The 25,716-nt window shown below is 44.0% G+C and overlaps 1 protein-coding gene across 2 annotated transcripts in view; it reads left to right on the top strand.

The window, feature by feature from the left end:
• The window catches only part of GCN1 (GCN1 activator of EIF2AK4), a 1,158,386-nt gene that overhangs the window by 58,978 nt on the left and 1,073,692 nt on the right, over positions 1 to 25,716 (top strand). For both annotated transcript variants that reach the window (XM_069215038.1, XM_069215039.1), the window contains exons 10-11: positions 20,901 to 20,975; positions 21,877 to 22,005. In XM_069215038.1, coding sequence (XP_069071139.1) covers positions 20,901 to 20,975; positions 21,877 to 22,005 — 204 coding nt within the window. The remainder of the gene's footprint in view (positions 1 to 20,900; positions 20,976 to 21,876; positions 22,006 to 25,716) is intronic.

The following is a 25,716-nucleotide window of genomic DNA, read 5'->3' as shown; positions in this document are numbered from 1 at the left end:
GAGGGACCCCAGGACTACTCTAAGACTGTGAGTACAAAAACCTGTCCCCCCTGAGCCCCCACAGCGCCGCCTGCAGAGGGAATCCCGAGGCTTCCCCTGACCGCGACTCTTTGAATCCTAAGTCCCGACACCTGGGAGAGACCCTGCACCCGCAGCCCCCAGGACCTGAAGGACCGGACTTTCACTGGAGGAGTGACCCCCAGGAGTCCCTCTCCCTTGACCAAGTGGAGGTTTCCCCGAGGAACCCCCCCTTGCCTGCCTGCAGCGCTGAAGAGATCCCTAGATCTCCCATTGACTTCCATTACAAACCCGACGCTTGTTTCTACACTGCACCCGGCCGCCCCCGCGCTGCTGAGGGTGAAATTTCTGTGTGGGCTTGTGTCCCCCCCGGTGCCCTACAAAACCCCCCTGGTCTGCCCTCCGAAGACGTGGGTACTTACCTGCAAGCAGACCGGAACCGGGGCACCCCCTTCTCTCCATTCTAGCCTATGTGTTTTGGGCACCACTTTGAACTCTGCACCTGACCGGCCCTGAGCTGCTGGTGTGGTGACTTTGGGGTTGCTCTGAACCCCCAACGGTGGGCTACCTTGGACCAAGAACTAAGCCCTGTAAGTGTCTTACTTACCTGGTTAACCTAACAAATACTTACCTCCCCTAGGAACTGTGAAAATTGCACTAAGTGTCCACTTTTAAAACAGCTATTTGTGAATAACTTGAAAAGTATACATGCAATTTTGATGATTTGAAGTTCCTAAAGTACTTACCTGCAATACCTTTCGAATGAGATATTACATGTAGAATTTGAACCTGTGGTTCTTAAAATAAACTAAGAAAAGATATTTTTCTATATAAAAACCTATTGGCTGGATTTGTCTCTGAGTGTGTGTACCTCATTTATTGTCTATGTGTATGTACAACAAATGCTTAACACTACTCCTTGGATAAGCCTACTGCTCGACCACACTACCACAAAATAGAGCATTGGTATTATCTCTTTTTGCCACTATCTTACCTCTAAGGGGAACCCTTGGACTCTGTGCATACTATTCCTTACTTTGAAATAGTGCATACAGAGCCAACTTCCTACAGTGTGAATTTATTGGTAGTGCTGACAGTTTTAATTATCACTGCACATGTTCTTATGTGTGCTTTATGGTTGTATGCTTGAAAAAAACATCTTCTGAACATGCTTAATGGTTTGCGCGGGCAAGCATCAACTCTGCAGCTTCAAAGTTTCTGTTGTTCCCTAATGATGCTGTTTGTTTATTTATTGACCCATCCTTCATTTAACTATAAATATATGTAGACCTCTTTTTCAGAACAAATTTCCATGAACTGAACATTTTAGGTTTGACTATAGACCGCCATAGCCAGATCCCATGTCACCTAAAAAGACAATAAGGATTACAAAACAAAAAAATAAGGCAGAGAGAGGTTCCACCCCTTTGTTTGATCTTCTTTTTTTATGAAAATTTGGGCAGCACTTTTGGTAGCCCTTTTCTGAAGTATTTCCCCACTACTAATTACTCACTGGTGATACAAATATTGTTAACACAACCTAAGGTAAAAACATATTAGGAGGGGGCTTTGCATATTGAAATTCTGTGACTCGTGCATTAAGAAGGAATTTTACATTGTAAACTTTCTGACAACTAGATCTGTAAGATATTTAACATCATTAAGGCTGTGACAAACACCACAGAAAAGGGGCTTTGCGTTTTTCTTATTACTGAGAGACTGTCCTCCCCACATGATGGGCTTGAGAGGTCTGTTATTCATTGTGTAGATCAGTGGTTCCCAACCTGTGGTCCGGGGACTCCTGGGGGTCCGCGAAGCCTCCTCAGGGGGTCCGCGACTGCTTAGAAAATTAAATAATATTAACAGATTAGGTCCCTAGCTTTCAGTAATGACTCAGTAGGGGGGCCCCGGATTCCAATAATGGTTCAGTGTGGGTCCCCGGGTTTCAGTAAGGATAAAGTGGGGGTCCACATAGGTCAAAAGGTTGGGAACCACTGGTGTAGATTGTTATTTTTTGTACTTAGTATTTAGTTGTGTGTTGTACTGTCTTCTTTTAAAACATAAAATCACCCCTGGGACATTGATTTACTGAGCATTTTGTTTTGTTCAGAGTTTCTAATCCACACCACCTCCTTGAAGGTGTGTATGTGGTGCTCTGTTTGAATGCAGCATTGAGGTGCCCCAAGGCTTTGTCTCTCTCGCTCTCTCTTTGTTGATCATGTTTATGAGTGTATAATTAGGAAGTGCTTTAGTTAGCCTATCTGTGAATCGGTATCATTGCTCATCACTGATAGCTCTAGGAACTGTTTTACCTAATGACAAACAAAGGAGTGGTGTGTACAGTCAAAAATGTAGTAGGAGTATGTTTTATGTTGTGGTCTGTCTTGCAAATGCAATTGAAAGGGGGTTCTCTAATAGATGCATTAGGAATATTTCTATATATTGTGAACTTTGACAAACTCCATATGAATGGGCTTTACATTTTTTTTAAACCACAAGACATTTTGACATTGATCTCTAAGGGGTGACCAGAAAAGTCCCATTTCATTTTTTTGTATGCATATTTGTAATGCTATGCTTAGTATTTAATATTAGAGCAAAATCACCAACTGGACATTGATTTATTACATGATTGTATGGTTTGAGGAGTTGTACATTTCCAACCCATACCACTTCTTTGAGTAAGCCTTGCACTGCTCTGCCTTTCTACTTTGAGGGTCAAGTGCTACAGGGGTGTACTTTGCACCCAGTATGGGTCCTATGGTGAGGTGGTTGCAGGACACCAAAGGTTAAAGACTCCAGTTGTCTCTGTTAGAGCCTAGTAATACCTAATTGCCCCTCCTTTTGGATCCTTTTTCCACATGAACTATAGTATAAGTGCTTGTTAGTGCCCACTAAGTCAGAATAAACCAGCTCTTTCACAGTCCCTCTCCCCTAGCTCCCCTGCTGCTATAAACAGTAATTCATTAAGCCTCTTATGCCAGCCACATCTTGGCTGGCACAGCGCGAAATGAAACATTGTGAATTCCCTACTTGTAAGCCCAAGAGATTGGAAACTGCTTGCAGCAGTCTTTGAACTTCAGATGCAGACCTAGGTTTTTTGGAAAGCAAAGGTTTCTGCCGCAGAGGTTAAAGACACACTTTCTGTATTAATATAGTTTTGTGGAGGACAATACAATGTAATAGCATGTAGGAAGTTGGCTCTGTATGTACTATTTCAAAGTAAGGAATAGCATGCACGGAGTCCAAGGGTTCCCCTTAGAGGTAAGATAGTGGCAAAAAGAGATAATACTAATGCTCTATTTTGTGGTAGTGTGGTCGAGCAGTAGGCTTATCAAAGGAGTAGTGTTAAGCATTTGTTGTACATACACACAGGCAATAAATGAGAAACACACACTCGGAGACAAATCCAGCCAATAGGTTTTGTTATAGAAAAATATCTTTTCTTAGTTTATTTTAAGAACCACAGGTTCAAATTCTACATGTAATATCTCATTTGAAAGGTATTGCAGGTAAGTACTTTAGGAACTTTGAATAATCACAGTAGCATATATACTTTTTACATAAAACACAATAAGCTGTTTTAAAAGTGGACACTGCAATTTTCACAGTTCCTAGGGGAGGTAAAGTATTGTTATTTTTAGCAGGTAAGTAAATCACTTACAGGTCTCAGTTTTGGGTCCAAGGTAGCCCACCGTTGGGGGTTCAGAGCAACCCCAAAGTTACCACACCAGCAGCTCAGGGCCGGTCAGGTGCAGAGGTCAAAGAGGTGCCCAAAACACATAGGCTTCAATGGAGAGAAGGGGGTGCCCCGGTTCCAGTCTGCCAGCAGGTAAGTACCCGCGTCTTCGGAGGGCAGACCAGGGGGGTTTTGTAGGGCACCGGGGGGGACACAAGTCCACACAGAAAGTACACCCTCAGCAGCGCGGGGGCGGCCGGGTGCAGTGTGGTTCTCTGTAGATTTCAATGGGAGACCAAGGGGTCTCTTCAGCGGTGCAGGCAGGCAAGGGGGGGGCTCCTCGGGGTAGCCACCACCTGGGCAAGGGAGAGGTCCTCCTGGGGGTCACTCCTGCACAGAAGTTCCGTTCCTTCAGGTGCTGGGGGCTGCGGGTGCAGGGTCTTTTCCAGCCGTCGGGACTTTAGGTTCAGGCAGTCGCGGTTAGGGGGAGCCTCGGGATTCCCTCTGCAGGCGTCGCTGTGGGGGCTCAGGGGGGACAACTTTGGTTACTCAAGGTCTCGGAGTCGCCGGAGGGTCCTCCCTGAGGTGTTGGTTCTCCACCAGTCGAGTCGGGGTCGCCGGGTGCAGTGTTGCAAGTCTCACGCTTCTTGCGGGGATTTGCAGGGGTCTTTAAATCTGCTCCTCTGTAACAAAGTTGCAGTTCTTTTGGAGCAGTGCCGCTGTCCTCAGGAGTTTCTTGTCTTTCTTGAAGCAGGGCAGTCCTCTGAGGATTCAGAGGTCGCTGGTCCTTGGGAAAGCGTCGCTGGAGCAGATTTCTTTGGAAGGCAGGAGACAGGCTGGTAGGTCTGGGGCCAAAGCAGTTGGTGTCTTCTTTTCTTCCTCTGCAGGGGTCTTTCAGCTCAGCAGTCCTCTTCTTCTTGTAAGTTGCAGGAATCTAAATTCTTAGGTTCAGGGAAGCCCTTAAATACTAAATTTAAGGGTGTGTTTAGGTCTGGGGGGTTAGTAGCCAATGGCTACTAGCCCTGAGGGTGGGTACACCCTCTTTGTGCCTCCTCCCAAGGGGAGGGGGTCACATCCCTAATCCTATTGGGGAATCCTCCATCTGCAAGATGGAGGATTTCTAAAAGTTAGTCACTTCAGCTCAGGACACCTTAGGGGCTGTCCTGACAGGCCAGTGACTCCTCCTTGTTATTCTCATTATTTCCCCCGGCCTTGCCGCCAAAAGTGGGGCCGTGGCCGGAGGGGGCGGGCAACTCCACTAGCTGGAGTGCCCTGTGGTGCTGGAACAAAGGGGGTGAGCCTTTGAGGCTCACCGCCAGGTGTTACAGCTCCTGCCTGGGGGAGGTGTTAGCATCTCCACCCAGTGCAGGCTTTGTTACTGGCCTCAGAGTGACAAAGGCACTCTCCCCATGTGGCCAGCAACATCTCTCGAGTGTGGCAGGCTGCTAGAACCAATTAGTCTACACAGGTAGTTGGTTAAGGTTTCAGGGGGCACCTCTAAGGTGCCCTCTGGGGTGTATTTTACAATAAAATGTACACTGGCATCAGTGTGCTTTAATTGTGCTGAGAAGTTTGATACCAAACTTCCCAGTTTTCAGTGTAGCCATTATGGTGCTGTGGAGTTCGTGTTTGACAGACTCCCAGACCATATACTCTTATGGCTACCCTGCACTTACAATGTCTAAGGTTTTGCTTAGACACTGTAGGGGCACAGTGCTCATGCACTGGTGCCCTCGCCTATGGTATAGTGCACCCTGCCTTAGGGCTGTAAGGCCTGCTAGAGGGGTGACTTATCTATACTGGCATAGGCAGTGAGAGGCTGGCATGGCACCCTGAGGGGAGTGCCATGTCGACTTACTCATTTTGTTCTCACCAGCACACACAAGCTGGCAAGCAGTGTGTCTGTGCTGAGTGAGGGGTCTCCAGGGTGGCATAAGACATGCTGCAGCCCTTAGAGACCTTCCCTGGCATCAGGGCCCTTGGTACCAGAGGTACCAGTTACAAGGGACTTACCTGGATGCCAGGGTGTGCCAATTGTGGATACAAAAGTACAGGTTAGGGAAAGAACACTGGTGCTGGGGCCTGGTTAGCAGGCCTCAGCACACTTTCAATTCAAAACATAGCATCAGCAAAGGCAAAAAGTTGGGGTAACCATGCCAAGGAGGCATTTCCTTACATAGCACAACATTTTGCAGTTTTTATGAACAGTTTTGAAAAAGGATAAACCCTGAGGTCATACCACAGCAACTGTCGTGTTTGTCCTTATTAAATAACCATTTCCTAAGATTGTGTGATGAGATGGAATTAATTAAGCAGTTGCTGCCAAACATTTGCAGTCAAACCTGTTTGTTAAAGGGTTACACACTCTGTGCAGAGTGAATCTGCACATGAATGAATGTTCTAGCGGATTGGTTCATGCAGATGTGCTTATGAATGCTGTCTTCTTTTATTGTCTAACAAAAGAATTCAAATGGAAATGTCCAATCATGATAAAGAAAGGCATTGTATATTTGTTACCATACCATTGTAATGATGTATATTTGATCATCCTAAAAATGATTGCCAGGGTGATTACTCTAGTAAGAGCCATTTAATGTGTGGGCCTTCTGCCACACAAATTGGCTGCTTTTTGTAAAAAAAAAATAGCCATTCTGTGTCTTGAGATCAAATTATAAGGGTTAAAATGTGGGATTTTAATTTAAGAGCTGCATGGCATTTTACCGGCTATCATGGTTTATGATCTCCAATTTAATTGTATTATTGCTCGCATTTGAGCTTGCCCTTGCTGTGAAAGACCTAAATAGTCTTTCATAAGATCAAGGGCTTATTAAATTATGGTGCAAATTGACTCAGTTTGTGAGGACCTGAAACCCATTGTTTAGGACTTAAAACCTCTGTCAGTTTCTCTAATTCTTTCTACAACTTCTCTTTCAAAGAATGCCTACTGTTCCTTAAAACGATGTATATTAAAGTGGACATAAATTGTCATGGAAATCCATTTTCCTACTAATATAGAACAGGTGTTCTTTCATAGCATTTAAACTGAAGTGTGCTAGCCATCACTGCCACAATTTTCCCACACAGTATATGGTTGCTATTATGGGAGAGTCTGCTATATCTTGGATCCGATCTGTTTGCTAAAAGGCTAGCATATTTAGTAAAACAAAAACATGATCATACACAGCAGTATCTATTGGCTAGAGGGCCATTTCATCTACATCCAGTGCAATTGTTTGTGTGTCCTATTTTGCATCATTGTGTTTAACTCTGCATCAGTGATGTTTTCTTTCCATTGTCAATCCGGGAATTGTCAAATTAAACTTTTGTAGTGGATAAAGTCTTCAGATTTGTGGAGCAAATACCATCCATGTTGTCTACTGGTTCGTCTTGTTTAAAAATACCATTCCTCTAGGTATTAAACGTGTTCTTAATAAAGCTGCTGTACCCTTTTTCAATTATTTTTTCTTTCCAATATCAATAACCTTGGACAGAAAGTGCTTCAGTAAATTGTGAGGAATATATAAACTTATAATTGGTAATCAAAGGTTTCTGAAGTCCTTTTGTGTTTTTGTGCTTAATAAAAGAATATGCCTGACCTTTCATCACTGTTTAAATTAAGGGAACCTTTTCTGGAAATATTCTAGGACTATTTATAGGCTGGGTCCAACAATGCTTTCACAGGTGTAAGTTTATATTTATAGAAGACTACTTGTTCTGTTAATGTAGTGATGTCCGTAATAATGAAAATAAAACATGTCTTGGTCATTTTCAGCATTTAAGTTGGGATCTTCATTATCTAGCGTTGTATGCGAAGACAAATCATTTATCAATTTTTTTAACAGCATTTATGACTCATGAATTTGGAAAGTGTGTAGGAGTTATAACACCTAGGGAAACTTTAAAAACAAAAGGAATTTGAATCATTTCTATCAGACCCATGATCTGATAAGGAGTATTTCCTCAAACAACTTCCAGCACAGGATATGCAGTGATGTTGACAGCATGATAATCCCAACATGCTCTGTGAGCGGAATGTGACTTCATTCCTGAACCACAGGAAACAAAAAAGTCTGGATATAATTCATGTGTAGTAGAAGCAAAATTATAATCAGCATTATAATTCACGTTAATAGAAAAAAGACCCAAATGGCAAATTCAAATATAACACCATGGTAAAAGACTGTATCTGGTATGAAACCAACAAAAAGCAAGATGCCATCCATAGCATTGATTAACTGGAGGCAACTTAATTATTTCTTCTCTTTCGAGAGCAGCATCAGAATCATAATAATATTGTACATTGTCTTGTAATGGAATTATTTCTAATGACATTGGGTTTGCTGGTGTCTCAGTAAACCAGAGCAGTAGTTTCAGTAGTTGAGATTGTTGAAATCACAACATCAGGTTCATCACCAAAAATGGTACTTGGTGTAAAGCAGGTTCCCCAGTCCCTGAAATGAGTCATAGGATTTCACAAGTCTACTCGTATTGGATTAGTAGATGTGCTGATTTAATCCAGAGGCACTTTGATGTCAGCCGAGTTCTGTTCAACAAAATCGACCTCTCAATGTGTCTTGCCGTGATACATTGACGCCTTTCCTGTTTTTCCTTGAACTAGGCAATACTGGCAAGATTAATGTTAGAATGCCTTCTACACCAAGAATAGGAACTTACTGGTGTGTATGTTGGCCCAAAAACATTTTGTCAGGGATCTTTACTTGCACTAGACCAGCTCTCTGGCTTTGGGGGAAGCCATCTGTCAGCAGGTTTAAGAATGGTATTGTCGCTTGTGGCAGAGTTCTTCATACGAGACAATTTAGTTCTATTTTCTTGAATGTTCTCCAGTTGTTATTTTTACCAATAGGTCAGATGCTTTTGACTCTGCCTCCTTTGCAGGAACATGCAGATCAGGCAACTACATTGGTACTCCGAAGAGCATTTCATGCAGGTTATGACCACCTAGTAGTCTTCTAGACTTATTTATTGCTCCCTGAACCGCATACAGATTATGTAGCCAGCCTCGTCATGTATTCAATACCGTAGTGATCAAGGCTTGTTTGAGAGTACCATTGGCGCATTCTATTACACATTTCAATTCTGGGTGGTTTTGGTGTGAATATAGCAGTCGTAATCCCAGAGTAAACATAGCTTCCAAAACACCTCAATGGAGAACACAGAAGCACTGTCTGAAAATATGAATTATTCCTACTGCTATTAGGCACTTAAGCTCTTTTATGACTATTGAGCAGTGCAGTCTTTTGTGGCGAAAACCAAATAAATCTGGAGCATGAATCAACAGCAGCATATATATACTTAGATCAGTTAACACTGAGGATTCACCCTATGTGCTCAAGGAAAATTACCCTGAAGATAATGAGGGAAGCCTGCGCTGGTTTTACAACAGTAAAAGGCTTTATCTTTTGCCAAATAGTGCATTGCTGCATATTTATGTTTGTAAGTTTTGATAAATATTGGCACCTGTTGCTAAAGCATTGATACTAGCATTTGCAGAGCTATCCCCCTCAGGAGCTGCCCTACATCTATTCCAGCCTTGTAATCGCCTAAAACTTTGGTGTGTGTGCATAGCACCTTGAAGTCTTCACCTTCAAAAATTCCCTGCACTGCAGTAGAAACCACAAGATGTTTTTTTAGTACTAACTGCATCAGTGTCAAACACGCCCTTAGTCTCATGTATTGGTAAGGCATTTGGAGTTGGTGGTATATACTGGATAGACTTCTAGCCGCAGATTCCTTACCTTTGAATTTCCCCAGGTGTCAGACTGGATGTGGAAGATTTTTCGTGAACAGCAGCCCTGCATGCTGGTAGGTGCCGTCCATCAGCTCCATGCAGCATCATTCGCGCCAGGAGTGACGTCCATGTCACCTATTTAGGCACCACCTCAGTGTGCTGACATCAGTTCTTATTTTTTATTTTATTTTTTTACACGCCAGTTAGTGATCCGGAGAAGAGCTGCCCCTCTGTCAGTTTTTTTACATGATTTTTTACAACGTTTTGTTGACTTATTTTTTGAGGAATTTTCCTCCTGGTGTGTCGAGGATTTCTTCGAGGAATACAGGTTGTAACTTGTGAGGCACCTGTCACTGTGCCGGTGACTGACCCACACCTCGTGTGTCTGTGTTGTCTCGAGCGTGACCACGTTGTGCTTGCACTGCCAGGCCATGGCATCAAAGGCTTTGAGGGAGTGGTCCCTATAGCTGCTATTGGCCCGACAGGCAGCGCTGCATCATGCGACTCCTTAGAGATCAGTCCTCGTTGAAAGGAAGGTCACAGGACTGCTCCAGGAGCCTTAAGTCCTGTTGGTCCCACTTGAAGTGTAGGAAGCTGTCTCTTTATATAGTATATCAAAATGAAATATACTGTGCAAAGAGTTCAGGGAATCCCTTACTAGTGGACAGGGGCTTGCTCAGTCGATCCCAAGGTGCTCTATCAGAGGGTAGTGTGGTCGAGCACCCATAGGCTTATCTGAGAGGAGTGTTAGACATTTGCAAATACACACATCAGTTATTGATGCACACAACTTAATAAGGAGATCCACACCAATTTATAAAAATAACATGTATGGTTATGTTCGATGGCATGTGTAGCTGCAGATACACATGCTGTGCATATCCCGCCATCTAGTGTTGGGCTCGGAGTGTTACAAGTTGTTTTTCTTCGAATAAGTATTTTCGAGTCACGGGACCGAGTGACTCCTCCCTTTCGGCTCCATTGCGCAAGGGCATCGACTCCATGTTAGATTGTTTTCTTTCCGCCATCGGGCTCGGGCGTGTTCCTCTTCGCTCCGTATTTCGAATCGGGAAAGTTAGCAAAAGTATCGAAAATTTGACGATATTGTTATTGTTCGGTACTGGGTTAGTGAGTGTTAGTGAATCGGCACCAACATCAAGACCGCTTCGGGGCTTCCACTCTTCACCGAGGCCTGGTCGGCCCGACCACACCTGTCATCCCAGACTAATGGACCCAACCCCCTTCTGTTTCTGTCCTAAGTGTCACGCAAAGTATCCTTAAACAGACCAGCACTGGGTCTGTAATCTGTGTTTATCACCCAAACACAGAGAGGATACTTGCGAAGCTTGCTGAGCGTTCCGATCGAAAAAGACCTTGAGGGATCGACGCGCAAGAAGATTACAAATGGTGTCAAAACTGAAAGAACAGCTCGACGTCGGAGAGGAGGAAAGCATCTCCATCCAAGAGATGGACTCGGATGAATCCGAAGGTGAACAACCCTCGACGGTGCAACGAACCGTGAGCAAACCTGCCCCGTCGAAAACTCAGGGTCATACCAAAACATTTAAGGCCATGGGGACGCCACCACCAGCAGGCCATGGCTCAACCCACCGAAAGGAAGGTGACCAAACATCGGCACCGAAAAAGGCCAAAGAATTGCCGAAGACTTCCGACTCCGGTCGAGAATCCGGCACCGAACGATTTAGACACCGAGAGTTCGAATCGACCAAACCACGGAAAATCTCCTCGGAACCAAAAAAGACTGTAACAACAGAAACCTCGTACCGGAAAAACCGGCCTCAGAGCCGAAAAGAAGCTCTTTTACAGAAGAGCAAGGACTTTCCAGCCAACTCAAAGTAAGATATCGATTTGAGCAAGAGTTAGGTATGGAAGAACCTGACCATACACAACGGAGGTTACACATTCAAAAAGAGACTGTCAAGATACAAACTTTACCTCCACTCAAATCAAAAAGGAAACTTGCATTTCAGGAGACAGAAATGCAACCTAAGGCGAAAGTGGTTAGAGACAAATCTCCACAACCGATGTTCCCACCACAACCGTCCCCACCTCACTCACCACAATTGTCACCAGTGGGAACGCCTATAATGCAGTCACCCACACATACTGGGATGACACAGGATGATGCTGATGCAAGGGACTTACTGGTGGATCATATATCGGATAACAGTCCAGAATGTTATCCAACAAAGTCGTCACCACCAGAAGACAGTACTGCATATTCGCAGGTAGTATCCAGGGCAGCTACGTTCCACAACGTAGCAATGCACACAGAGCCAGTGGAGGATGACTTCCTTTTTAACACTCTGGCATCCACCCACGCTTCCTATCAGAGTCTGCCGATGCTCCCGGGCATGCTCAAGCACGCGCAACAGGTCTTCCAGGAGCCTGTAAAGGGACACAGCAACTCACACCGGACTCGGTGGTTGTAGGAGCGGCAAGAAAAAGAGCAAACTCTCAATCGTCAGGAGACGCTCCACCACCTGACAAAGAAAGTAGAAAATTTGATGCAGCGGGCAAGCAAGTGGCAGCACAAGCAGCCAATCAATGGCAAATAGCAAGCCCTACTTGCACGCTACGACAGGGCACACTGGGACGAGATGCAAGACATCATATAGCACTTGCCCAAAGAACACCAAAAACGTGCCCAGCAAGTAGTGGAAGAGGGACAGGCCATATCTAATAACCAGATAAGGTCCGTAATAGACTCAGCCGACACGGACTGTCAACACGGCTGTGACCATTCGCAGACATGCATGGCTGAGAAGTTCTGGATTCAAGCCAGAGATTCAACAAGCAGTGTTAAATATGCTGTTTAATCAACAACAGTTGTTTGGGCCGTTGAAAAAATGAAAAAAGACATGGACACGGCCAAGGGCGTGCTCTAATCCCCACAAGTCAGAAGCACCTTTAGAAAACCACAATTCAGAGGAGGAGGTTTTCGGCAACAAACATCTGAGCCTTCCACCTCTCAAACCAGACCCACCTATCAGGCACAATACCAAAGGGGAGGGTTTCGTGGTTCCTATAGAGGACAATTCCCAAGAGGAAGGGGAAAATTCCAAACAACCAAACCAAGCCAGACCAAGCAGTGACTTCAATGTCACAACACCCCAACACTTGTCACCAGTGGGGGGGAGGCTAACCACATACTACAAAAACTGGACACATATTACCACAGACGCATGGGTCCTATCAATTATCCAACATGGTTATTGCATAGAATTCTCAAGATTCCCGCCAGATGTGCCACCCAAAACACACAGACTATCCCAACAACACTTAGACCTATTACAAATAGAGGTCCAAGCACTACTACAAAAACAAGCAATAGAGCTCGTACCCAATCATCAAAAAGAAGCAGGCGTCTACTCACTATATTTCCTGATTCCAAAAAAGGACAAAACGTTAAGACCTATCTTAGATCTCAGAACACTGAATCTCTTCATCAAATCAGACCACTTCCACAGGGTAACACTTCAAGACGTAGTTCCCTTATTAAAAAAGCAGTAATACATGACAACATTGGATCCCAAGGATGCGTATTTCCACATACCCATCCATCCTTCTCACAGAAAATACTTAAGGTTTGTAATGCACGGCATATACTGTCAATTCAAAGTGCTACCGTTCGGAATAACAACAGCCCCAAGGGTATTCACAAAATGCCTAGCAGTAGTAGGCGCTCACATAAGGAGACAGCACATGCACGTATTCCCATATTTAGACGACTGGCTAATTAAAACCAACACTCAACAACAGTGTCTTCTTCACACTCAATACGTCATAGAAACTCTACACAAACTGGGGTTCTCTATAAATTACCAGAAATCACATCTGCAACCATCCCAAATACAACAATACTTGGGAGCAACACTCAACGCAAAAAGGGCAATTGCCACTCCAAGTCCACAAAGAGTCCAATCGTTCCAAAATGTAAGATCAAGCATACAACCGAACCAACACTACACGGTAAGGTTTGTAATGAAACTACTAGGCATGATGTCCTCATCCATAGCCATTGTCCCAAATGCAAGATTACACATGCGGCCCTTACAACAGTGCCTAGCAAAACAATGGACACAAGCACAGGGTCGACTTCAAGATCTAGTGTTGACAGACCGCCAAACACACTCCTCGCTTCAATGGTGGAACCCTATAAATTTAAACAAAGGGCGGCCATTCCAAGACCAAGTGCCTCAAGCTATTATCACAACAGATGCTTCCATGGTGGGGTGGGGAGCACACCTCAACAATCACAGCATACAGGGTCAATGGGACAATCAACAAAAACAACTTCACATAAATCACTTGGAACTGCTAGCGGTTTTTCTAGCATTAAAAGCGTTTCAACCACTTGTAGCCCACAAACACATTCTTGTCAAGACAGACAACATGACAACAATGTACTATCTCAACAAACAAGGGGGGACACACTTGTCACAACTGTGTCTCTTAGCACAAAAGATTTGCCATTGGGCAATTCACAACCACATTCGCCTAATAGCACAATACATACCAGGCATTCAGAATCAGTTAGCCAACAATCTTAGTCGAGATCACCAGCAAACTCACGACTGGGAAATACATCCCCAGATCCTACAGGATCACTTCCACCGCTGGGGAACACCAAACATAGACCTATTTGCAACAAAATAAAACGCAAAATGCCAAAACTTCGCGTCCAGGTACCCACACCCTCAGTCCAAGGGCAATGCACTATGGATCAGTTGGTCAGGGATATTTGCTTACGCTTTTCCCCCCTCTCCCACTCATTCTTTATCTGGTCAACAAACTAAGTCAAGACAAACTCAAACTAATACTCATACCACCAACCTGGGCTCGCCAACCGTGGTACACAACACTGTTGGACTTATCAGTAGTACCCCACATCAAATTACCAAACAGACCAGATCTGTTAACACAACACAAACAACAGATCAGACACCCGAATCCAGCATCGCTCAATCTAGCAATCTGGCTCCTGAAGTCTTAGAATTCGGACATTAAAATCTTACACAAGAGTGTATGGAGGTCATTAAACAAGCCAGAAAACCTACAACCAGACATTGTTACGCAAACAAATGGAAGAGATTCGTTTGCTACTGCCACACTAATCAAATTCAACCACAACATGCCTCCACAAAGGACATTGTAAGCTATTTATTACACTCACAAAAGTCTAATCTAGCATTCCCTTCCATTAAGATCAATCTCACTGCAATATCTGCCTATCTGCAGATTACACACACACAACATCACTTTTTAGAATCCCAGTCATTAAAGCATTTATGGAGGGACTAAAAAGAATCATACCCCCAAGGACACCACCAGTACCTTTGTGGAACCTTAATATTGTATTAACATGACTCATGGGCCCACCATTCAAACCCATGCATTCTTGTCAAATTCAATATCTGACTTGGAAAGTAGCCTTTCTAATAGCTATCACATTGCTTAGAAGAGTGAGTGAAATACAAGCATTTACTATTCAAGAACCCTTAATACAAATACATAAACAAAGTGGTTCTCCGTACAAATCCAAAATTCTTACCAAAGGTCATATCACCATTCCATCTAAACCAAACTGTGGAACTCCCAGTCTTCCAGACTCAGTAGCTGAAAGGGCCTTGCATACATTAGACATAAAAAGAGCACTAATGTATTACATTGACAGAACAAAACAATTTCGTAAAACAAAACAATTGTTTGTAGCTTTCCAAAAACCTCATGTAAGTAACCCTATATCCAAACAAGGCATTCCCAGATGGATTGTTAAATGTATTCAAACTTGCTACATTAAAGCAAAAAGAGAATTACCTATTACACCAAGGGCACATTCCACTAGAAAGAAAGGCGCCACAATGGCTTTTCTTGGGAATATACCAATGACAGAAATTTGTAAGGCAGCCACCTGGTCTATGCCACATACATTTACTAAGCATTACTGTGTAGACGTGTTAGCAACACAACAAGCCACAGTAGGACAGGCTGTATTAAGAACATTATTTCGGACAACTTCAACTACTTTAGGCTAAAGCACCGCTTTTTGGGGAGAAAACTGCTTAGTAGTCTATGCACAGCATGTGTATCTGCAGCTACACATGCCACCGAACGGAAAATGTCACTTACCCAGTGTACATCTGTTCATGGCATGAGACGCTGCAGATTCACATGCACCCTCCCACCTCCCCAGTAGCCTGTAGCCGTTTTTAGTTGCATGACAATTGTAAATATGTAAATAAATATTATTTTAATAGACATTAAATACATACATTACTACTCCATTGCATGGGCACCTCTAGTATACTCACAATGCCTATCGCACCCTCTGCGGGGAAAATAGTCTAACATGGAGTCGATGCCCATGCGCAATGGAGCCGAAAGGGAGGAGTCACTCGGTCCCGTGACTCGAAAAGACTTCTTCGAAGAAAAACAACTTGTAACACTCCGAGCCCAACACTAGATGGCAGGATAATGCACAGCATGTGAATCTGCAGCGTCTCATGCCACGAACAGATGTACACTGGGTAATTGACATTTTCCATATATTTCGGCACCAGAATCAGTACGGTCAGGTGGGTACGTTTTGCAAGGGAAATAATTTCCGGTTTTCAGAGTCTGCACTTTGCATTTTTCAGAGGTGGCAAAGTAATCCTAAGGAGGAAAAACAAATATTGCATACAGGTATAGGTAAGTATGGGGCAAGGTCCAAGGTCACATCAACAGGTCACACTGGGCGGCACTGTGGCGGCCGAGTGCAGAGGTGCAGTACAGCATCGGGTGCCCAGTATTAGTCAATGGGGATACTAGGAATAGGTCGGGCTGAACCAGCTAGTGGACTCATGTAGGAAGTTGGCTCTGTGTGCACTATTTCAAAGTAAGGAATAGTATGCACAGAGTCCAAGGGTTCCCCTTAGAGGTAAGATAGTGGCAAAAAGAGATCATTCTAATGCTCTATTTTGTGGTAGTGTGGTCGAGCAGTAGGCTTATCAAAGGAGTAGTGTTGCGCATTTGTTGTACACACACAGGCAATAAATGAGGAACACACACTCAGATACAATTCCAGGACAATAGGTTTTTGTATAGAAAAATATCTTTTCTTAGTTTATTTTAAGAACCACAGGTTCAAGATTTACATGCAATACTTTAAATGAAAGGTATTGCAGGTAGGTACTTTAGGAACTTTGAATTAGCAAAATAGCATATACAGTTTTCACATAAATCACATATAGCTATTTTAAAACTAGACAGTGCAATTTTCAACAGTTCCTGGGGGAGTAAGAGTTTGTTAGTTTTTGCAGGTAAGTAAACCACCTACGGGGTTCAAGTTTGGGTCCAAGGTAGCCCACCGTTGGGGGTTCAGAGCAACCCCAAAGTTACCACACCAGCAGCTCAGGGCCAGTCAGGTGCAGAGGTCAAAGTGGTGCCCAAAACGGATAGGCTTCAATAGAGAAGGGGGTGCCCCGGTTCCGGTCTGCCAGCAGGTAAGTACCTGCGTCTTTGGAGGGCAGACCAGTGGGGTTTTGTAGGGCACCGGGGGGACACAAGTCCACACAGAAAGTACACCCTCAGCGGCACGGGGGTGTCCGGGTGCAGTGTGCAAACAAGCTTCGGGTTTGTAATTGAAATCAATGGGAGACCAAGGGGTCTCTTCAGCGATGCAGGCAAGGGGGGGGGGCTCCTCGGGGTAGCCACCACCTGGGCAAGGGAGAGGGCCTCCTGGGGGTAACTCCTGCACTGGAGTTCGGATCCTTCAGGTCCTGGGGGCTGCGGGTGCAGAGTCTTTACCAGGCGTCAGGATCTGAGGAACAGGCAGTCGCGGTGTAAGGAAATGCCTCCTTGGCATGGTTACCCCCTGACTTTTTGCCTTTGCTGATGCTATGTTTTGATTTGAAAGTGTGCTGAGGCCTGCTAACCAGGCCCCAGCACCAGTGTTCTTTCCCTAACCTGTACTTTTGTTTTCACAATTGGCACACCCTGGCATCCAGGTAAGTCCCTTGTAACTGGTACCCCTGGTACCAAGGGCCCTGATGCCAGGGAAGGTCTCTAAGGGCTGCAGCATATCTTATGCCACCCTGGGGACCCCTCACTCAGCACAGACACACTGCTTGCCAGCTTGTGTGTGCTGGTGAGGACAAAACTAGTAAGTCGACATGGCACTCCCCTCAGGGTGCCATGCCAACCTCACACTGCCTATGCAGTATAGATAAGTCACCCCTCTAGCAGGCCTTACAGCCCTAAGGCAGGGTGCACTATACCATAGGAGAGGGCACCAGTGCATGAGCACTGTGCCCCTACAGTGTCTAAGCCAAACCTTAGACATTGTAAGTGCAGGGTAGCCATAAGAGTATATGGTCTGGGAGTCTGTCAAACACGAACTCCACAGCACCATAATGGCTACACTGAAAACTGAGAAGTTTGGTATCAAACTTCTCAGCACAATAAATGCACACTGATGCCAGTGTACATTTTATTGTAAAATACACTCCAGAGGGCACCTTAGAGGTGCCCCCTGAAACCTTAACCAACTACCCGTGTAGGCTGACTGGTTTTAGCAGCCAGCCACACTCGAGACATGTTGCTGGCCACATGGGGAGAGTGCCTTTGTCACTCTGTGGCTAGTAACAAAGCCTGTACTGGGTGGAGATGGCTTATCACCTCCCCCTTGCAGGAGCTGTAACACCTGGCGGTGAGCCTCAAAGGCTCACCGCCTTTGATACTGCACCACAGGGCATTCCAGCTAGTGGAGTAGCCCGCCCCCTCCGGCCACGGCCCCACTTTTGGCGGCAAGGCCGGAGGAGATAATGAGAAAAACAAGGAGTCGTCACTGGCCAGTCAGGACAGCCCCTAAGGCAACCTGAGCTGAAGTGACTCTGACTTTTAGGAATCCTCCATCTTGCAGATGGAGGATCCCCTCAATAGGGATAGGAATGTGACCCCCTCCCCTTGGGAGGAGGCACAAAGAGGGTGTAGCCACCCTCAGGGCTAGTAGCCATTGGCTACTGCCCTCCCTGACCTAAACACACCCCTAAATTCTGTATTTAGGGGCTCCCCTGAACCTAGGAACTTAGATTCCTGCAACCTAAGAAGAAGAGGACTGCTGAGCAGAAAAACCCTGCAGAGAAGACGGAGACACCAACTGCTTTGGCCCCAGCTCTACCGGCCTGTCTCCCCACTTCTAAAGACACTGCTCCAGCGACGCTTTCCCCAGGACCAGCGACCTCTGAATCCTCAGAGGACTGCCCTGCTCTAGAAGGACCAAGGAATCACCACACGGGGTCAGAAACTCGTCTCTCAGCAGCAGGCTGGCAGAGACCAGTCAGTCCTGCACTGAACAATTGGGTAAAATACAGGGGGTATCTCTAAGATGCCCTCTGTGCATTTTTTTAATAAATCCAACACTGGCATGAGTGTGGGTTTATTATTCTGAGAAGTTTGATACCAAACTTCCCAGTATTCAGTGTAGCCATTATGGAGCTGTGGAGTTCGTTTTTGACAGACTCCCAGACCATATACTCTTATGGCTACCCTGCATTTACAATGTCTAAGGTTTTGCTTAGACACTGTAGGGGCATAGTGCTCATGCACCTATGCCCTCACCTGTGGTACAGTGCACCCTGCCTTAGGGCTGTAAGGCCTGCTAGAGGGGTGACTTACCTATGCCACAGGCAATGTGAGACTGGCATGGCACCCTGAGGGGAGTGCCATGTCGACTTAGTCATTTTCTCCCCACCAGCACACACAAGCTGGCAAGCAGTGTGTCTGTGCTGAGTGAGGGGTCCCTAGGGTGGCATAAGACATGCTGCAGCCCTTAGAGACCTTCCCTGGCATCCGAGCCCTTGGTACCAGGGGTACCAGTTACAAGGGTCTTACCTGGGTGCCAGGGTTGTGCCAATTGTGGAGACAATGGTACATTTTAGGTGAAAGAACACTGGTGCTGGGGCCTGGTTAGCAGGGTCCCAGCACACTTCTCAGTCAAATCAGCATCAGTATCAGGCAAAAAGTGGGGGTAACTGCAACAGGGAGCCATTTCTTTACAACTCAGCTCTCCTTGTTGTGTGGGAATATGGGGACGCCTTAAGTCCTCTTCTCTACTGGAGACTGGTGCAGAGGTGTCTTGAGGCATCAGATTTTCAGCATCGGGAGCACTGTCAATCAAGGGGGGCCTGCAGGTGACACTGGTGTGTCCGCAGTGGGCAAGAACATGACTTGAAAATATTTGCTAAGTGGAATTTAAGTTTAAGCCTTTGATAGAAGTCAGTCTTTCTCAAGCATTAAAACACAGATCCATTGGGGCCTTTTAACTAACCCTGTGTGCAATGAGAATTATTCTCTGATGATTTTCCGACTCGGAAGATGGCACCATAGCTCTGAGGCATCAAGCAGCTGATGCTGAAATTTAAGACAACACAGATTTATTTCCCAGTGAGCTCATATGAACGGGGAGCCTTAAGGGAGGCCTACCCCATAAGAAAATTTGAAGCATAGGAAGGGTTTTTATAGCTCACAGTGGCCATGAGATGAGTCCCTATTTCCACAGCAAGCACAAGTCAGCTCTGCATAGAGGAGATAGTGAAGCAACAATTTGGGAACAGAAAGAAGAAAACGTAAATTTAGAAAATTAATGATAAAAGAAAATTGGGAAAGTTAATCTGGGGTGAATTTATTGTAGAATATGTGTTGAAATATTCTAGTGATTACCCTACCAGCTGATGAACATTCCAACAAGCTTGTTGTGCTGCGTAAGGTGTCTTTGTTGGAGAACCAGTATTACAGATGGGTAAATTGCACTAAATTTACTGTTTCTACTACATTTCTTAGTCTACGTTCATTCCATGTTCTGTATATGGCTGCACCCATTTATGTTTTAGTATCTGTCCTCTCCATGGAATTTATGAATTGCATCGCTGTCTCTTTGAGGTAGGAGAGGAGAGGATATAATGTTGGGTAAAATTGCCTGGATTTTGCTTCTGGTTTAGAGGTAGAATAAGCAATTTAGTAAAATGATAATGCTGTGTCCTGGATGAAGAATCCACTTTTTTCTTATGTTGTTAACAAGGCTGTTTTTACCTGTATTGTCGTGAAACACCAAAGATGGAGAGAAGGCTATATTAACTAGACAACATTAATTATATGAAGGACTTCGCAAATAGTTGATCTTCGCCACCGAATGCCCACAATGATTGAAGCACTTTATTCCTTGTGCTATATGGTCTCAAAAGGCCCTTTAGCGGTAGACTAGAAGTTCATAATATGATTCTAACATGACGACATAGATGAGTTCTCCTTGTGCCACTGTTTCTACCAGTCTTTTGTGCTTTAAGAGGTTGATTTTTGTCTGATCTTGGGCACATAGGTGAGCATGTAGGCACGAGTCTAAAGTATTTATTTGATACATGTTACGCTTCATTAATCCCTTTTGTTTTGCAGCAATCTCCTGTTTACTTGCTTCTGTTACTCTTGACCTGAGTCAGTACGCACTGGACATTGGGAGAGGTCTGGCCAGTAAGTACTTCTAGCAAACTAGATATTTTAATTAATATGACGTGGTGAACCATAAAAAAAGTTAACTTAAAGGGGTTTTATTCACAAACCATAGGGCATATTAGAATTTCTGCAAATAAAAATGAACCTGTGTACTGTACTCTTGTTAAAAAGAAAACAAAAACATTTTGTCTCTCACTTAAGCCATATGTCAATTTGAAGCATTGAACTAGTGACTGTCAATAAGGCGCGCAGCTGGCAATAAAACATCTGAGTAGGACTGAGTGCAGTAGCGTCTTTGTTAAATATAGAAGGTCTCTTAAAGGCAAGGCTTCATTTCTTCCCAGTCAAGGCAGTATGTGACACCTCTGAGCATGGCTTTTAAATGCTGGAGGGTTGCACATACTTCTTGTGCCTTTTTAGGTTTCATCAGACAAGAACATTTTTGTAAAGCTGATTAATCATTTTGCTTTTCAACACAGGGTTAGGTTGTGCAGGTGTTTGTCAATAGAGGTTCTTTATAGATATTCAGCAGTTGCATACATCACTTCTGTAGTCCACGTGTTGGATATTGGCAGAAATTGCTGGTTCTTTGCTAAGATGGAACGATCCTTGAAGCTGAGCAGGGCAACACTTGCTTATAGACTCAGACATCTATTGGCATAGTCTATTCAGTTTTCTGCATCTCAAATTAGTTTTCCTACTACCTCCACTCACTTTCGTATGTCTAGATTGTTGCCTGCTGCAAATTGTAGGCCTTGTGTGCTCCCTGTGGAAATCCACATATAGTTATGGCTAACTCAAATAATGCATCAGAGCATTTTTTGAGATACTAGCATTATGTTTCAGTTCTATTTGCTCAAAAGGATCGCCGTAGAATCTCCCTGTCTGCTTCATGTGTTACTTTCTGTTCTCTCTCTAGGTCAATTAAAGTCCAATAATACTCAGCTGATGGACGAAGCTGTGGTAGCTTTACGGAATCTGTCTCGGCAGTGCAGTGACCCTCCTGCTGTTGAATCTCTGACTAGACACCTGTTTGCTATTTTAGGCGGTGAGTCACATCAAAAATCACTACACAGTATTAGGCTTTGAAAAAATGACTTTGGGTGTCATTATTTTGGTGGTGGGGGTGAGAACAATAACTTGAATAGTGTTTGGTTCTAAGTAATGGTAAAGCAACTGAACTGTTAAGATACCAGGGTGTATGCTTGTTGGGGATATTTACACAGTGCAGACCTGAGTATAAAGCAACAGAGTGCTATACAGACGTGCCAAATTATATTGTATTATATACTTCTGCCAGAGTCACTGAGGTCATATGATCCCTCATGGGATTGTATTAAAAAAAGTGATTCATTCAGTGTTCTATATATTTTTACGAGTGCACAGTTTTGCGTCCTATCTTACTGAATGACCAGGTGGCCAAATGTGACAGGGAGCCATTTCTTTACATGTTGCTTTCTTCATTTCATAGCCCCATAATGCACATATCTTTCACAGCACTGCATACCCCTCTTTCCTGAGCTAAGGGGAAGTCTACAAGATATCTGTTCTGCATCTGTTGCCACACTTTCTAATTCCAAGGTGTACTTTGAAGGGTGGCTATGGTAAAATTGGAGAGTATCTGTAATTTGCATCCAAAATAGTCTCTGCTGTTTTCACCTTGAGATCCAGCCACCCCTCCCAAGGTCAGTATAGATGCCGAGATGCATCTAAATCTTTTCCCATTACTATAATTGTTTATTTTCAGGTCTGCCCCCAGTGGCACAATTCTGCAGTAAGTGTTCTCTTATACCATCTAGTATGAGGGTGGATATCTGTACAGGGTACTCCGGGGGTTCCCAATGCCACATCTTCTGTGCTATTGTAAAAGTTTGAATAAGTCCTATTGAACAAGAAGAAAAATCCTGGTTCGGCACACAGTAGGCCCACCTATCATAATTTACTTACATGTATCTGATATTTATAGTTGCATTGTTTATGCCCCTAGTTATGTATTGTCCCTGGACAATTAAAAAGCAAATCTGTGATGTTCATACACATAATTCCCTGCTTCCTTTTGTTACTCTTATTTGCCCTGTATATAGTCCGGTTAAAGTCCCCTTTGTCTTTTCAAAGTATATCAAATCACAAGTAGGTATTATCACAAGCGGGCTATCCCCTAACCCTGTATGTGTTTTATTGTAAAGGCAGGAACCCAAGCAAGCAAATCAAAATTGTCCTTGATTTTTTTTTTTTAATTGGGTGGCTTAATGCATGTATAGTTCTGTATGGAGGTCGGGTAGGCAGTCCATATAGCATTTCCTTTTTGTAAGTACAGGATAGCAGGCTATGTCGTGAAGTGTCCATGTGCTTGTTGGAAGGTGTTTCTCACCTCCTGACAGATGGGATAGTAGGAGCAAGGCAGCTGGAACTACCAACATAATAACAGTCATTCTCTTCATCATAGTCCCTATCACTAGGCTGTTAGAGGTCACCAGTACTTCGCAGCTCTGGATCCAATAATACGCTAGCATTGGTTGGGGGCAGTAGATGAACTTACTGAGGTCTAGGGCAGAGATTATATCAGGGCTGTTCTTTATAGATGGGCTGTGGTACTGGCGGGCAGCTGCCATCCAGTTGGTGCTCTGCAATGCAGTCAGCGGAAGGAGGTGGCACAGGTATGGTCATGTGTGTAGATCAGATCTAATTCTTGACCCCCGCACACTTTACTCCAGTGTTGGTCACCAGCAGGATCTGCACTGGGCCTTTCTATGGTGGCTGCAGCCCCTTGTTTTGTTGAAAATATTTGATCATAAATAACCCATTCACCAGGCCGTAGTCCGTGACCCGAACCTTCAAGTGGTGTGGGGTGAGTGTCCTTGACCTATTCATGGAAGGCGGAAACGACCCAGATGAGCTGGGACATGTATCATCAGTACCATGGGATGGAACAATCATACATACATCTGGCAGTATAAACTGTGTACCTTGCCCATTTTTCCAAAAGCCATTAACTTGTGTGCCAGTCTCCTTGATCAGTTCTTCTTCCGTGACTTGGTGTAGTTCCTAAATAACTTTTTCTGAAAAGACAATTTCCTCACTCTTCTTTGTCTTTGACATTTAACTTAATGTAAATTGTTTATGTGCAGTCTCTTTGGTTAAATCAGCAAGAGCATTACCTCTGCCTACATCGTCCACTATTTTATCAGCACTACATTTTACAACTTCTAATTTCTAAGTGAGTGATAGCATTCAACAATTTCGTTATTAGTTTACCATGCTGTATTTTAAGACCTTGAGATGTGAGAAAACCTCTTCCAGCCCACAATCTACCTAAATTGTGGGCCACTCCATAGGCATACTGGGTATCCATGTAAATATTCACTGTCAAGCCCTCACTCAATTCATAAGCTAGGGTCAGTGCTATCAATTCTGCTGCTTGTGTGGAAAATTCAGTTATCTTGCATGTTTTTGCAACAGTGCGCAAAGTAGTGACAGGGTATTCTGCGACTATTGTCCATTTTTGTTATTTGAAACATGACTGGTCCACCCAAATGAGTGTCTTGAAGGATCTACTCTTCCTTTTGTCTGTTCCTCTGTTATAAGGAGACAGTCATGCATATCATTTGCCATACTATCCGCTTGGTCATTAGGTAACAATATTGCTGGATTGAATGTGTTACACCCCTGTATCGTTACAGGGGGACTAAGTAGACACATTTCATAATGGGTCAGGCAAGCATTTGTTAGATGTTCTGTCTGTTTTGTTGAGCATGGTATCAACTGAGTGAGGAACATGTATGTGGTATGGCTTAGAATCATTGGCTCAGCCTGTTTGTAATATTGTGGTAGCTGCTGCATCCACGAAGGCAGTCTTAGCCACGTTATCCCACAATAGAGAAAAATAGGCACATGGCCTTTTTCTATCACTGTGGTAACGTTAATGCTCCCACGGCACAACTATCTTTTTCATAAACAAATGAAATTCTTTATAATAGTCTGGTGCATTACAAAGAGCTTTTTTCATCTCTACAAAACTGTTCTGCTCGTCCGTGGACCAAGGGAGTGGATGTGATGTAACTTTTAGTGTGTGCTGCAATAAAGGTTTAGAAAGTAAAGAGGAGTTGGCTATCCATTGCCTACTGTATCCCGCCATTCCTAGAAGGGTGCGTACATGTGTTGCACGGTTTGAAGTCCAGTGTCACTTTAATTTGTTTTGGGCCTAACTTCCTTTCCCCCTTCGGCAGGTGGTGTTCGGAATAAGCATCCTCCTATTGAGCTAATTGCAATTTCTTTCGGGAGGCTTTATGCCCATTATCAGCCAGAACATTGAGAAGAGCTACAATGTCTCTTACATTCTTCTTCAGTGTTAGTGGCAAAGAGGATATCATCCATTTTGTATTAGTACAAAAGCAGGCGATGGCTGGAAATAGTCCAATTTTTTCTAAAGACCTTGCTCGTAAATGGATCTTGTTGGAATAAAAAAAAAAAAAAAATGATCCATCATGAAAATGGAAACTGAATAAATATTGTGAATCTTTACGTAGAGGAATAGAAAAGAAAGCATTCTTCAAATCAATAACAGAAAAATATGTAGCAGTTGAGAGAATACTTGCGAAAACACTAGAGATATTGGAAACAAGAGGAACAGTTTTGTTTATCTCCTGAGGGTCAACCACAAAACGTCATTCATCTTTGGAAGACCGCTCACCCTTTTTCAAAACCGTAAGTATAGGACTGTTAATTGGGGACCCTTTTGTCTCCTTAATAACCCCTTTAT

This window comes from Pleurodeles waltl, chromosome 11 (assembly GCF_031143425.1).
Source record: "Pleurodeles waltl isolate 20211129_DDA chromosome 11, aPleWal1.hap1.20221129, whole genome shotgun sequence".
NCBI lineage: Eukaryota > Metazoa > Chordata > Amphibia > Caudata > Salamandridae > Pleurodeles > Pleurodeles waltl.
Note: the sequence above shows the minus strand (reverse complement) of the source record. Positions and strands in the feature narration are given on the sequence as shown.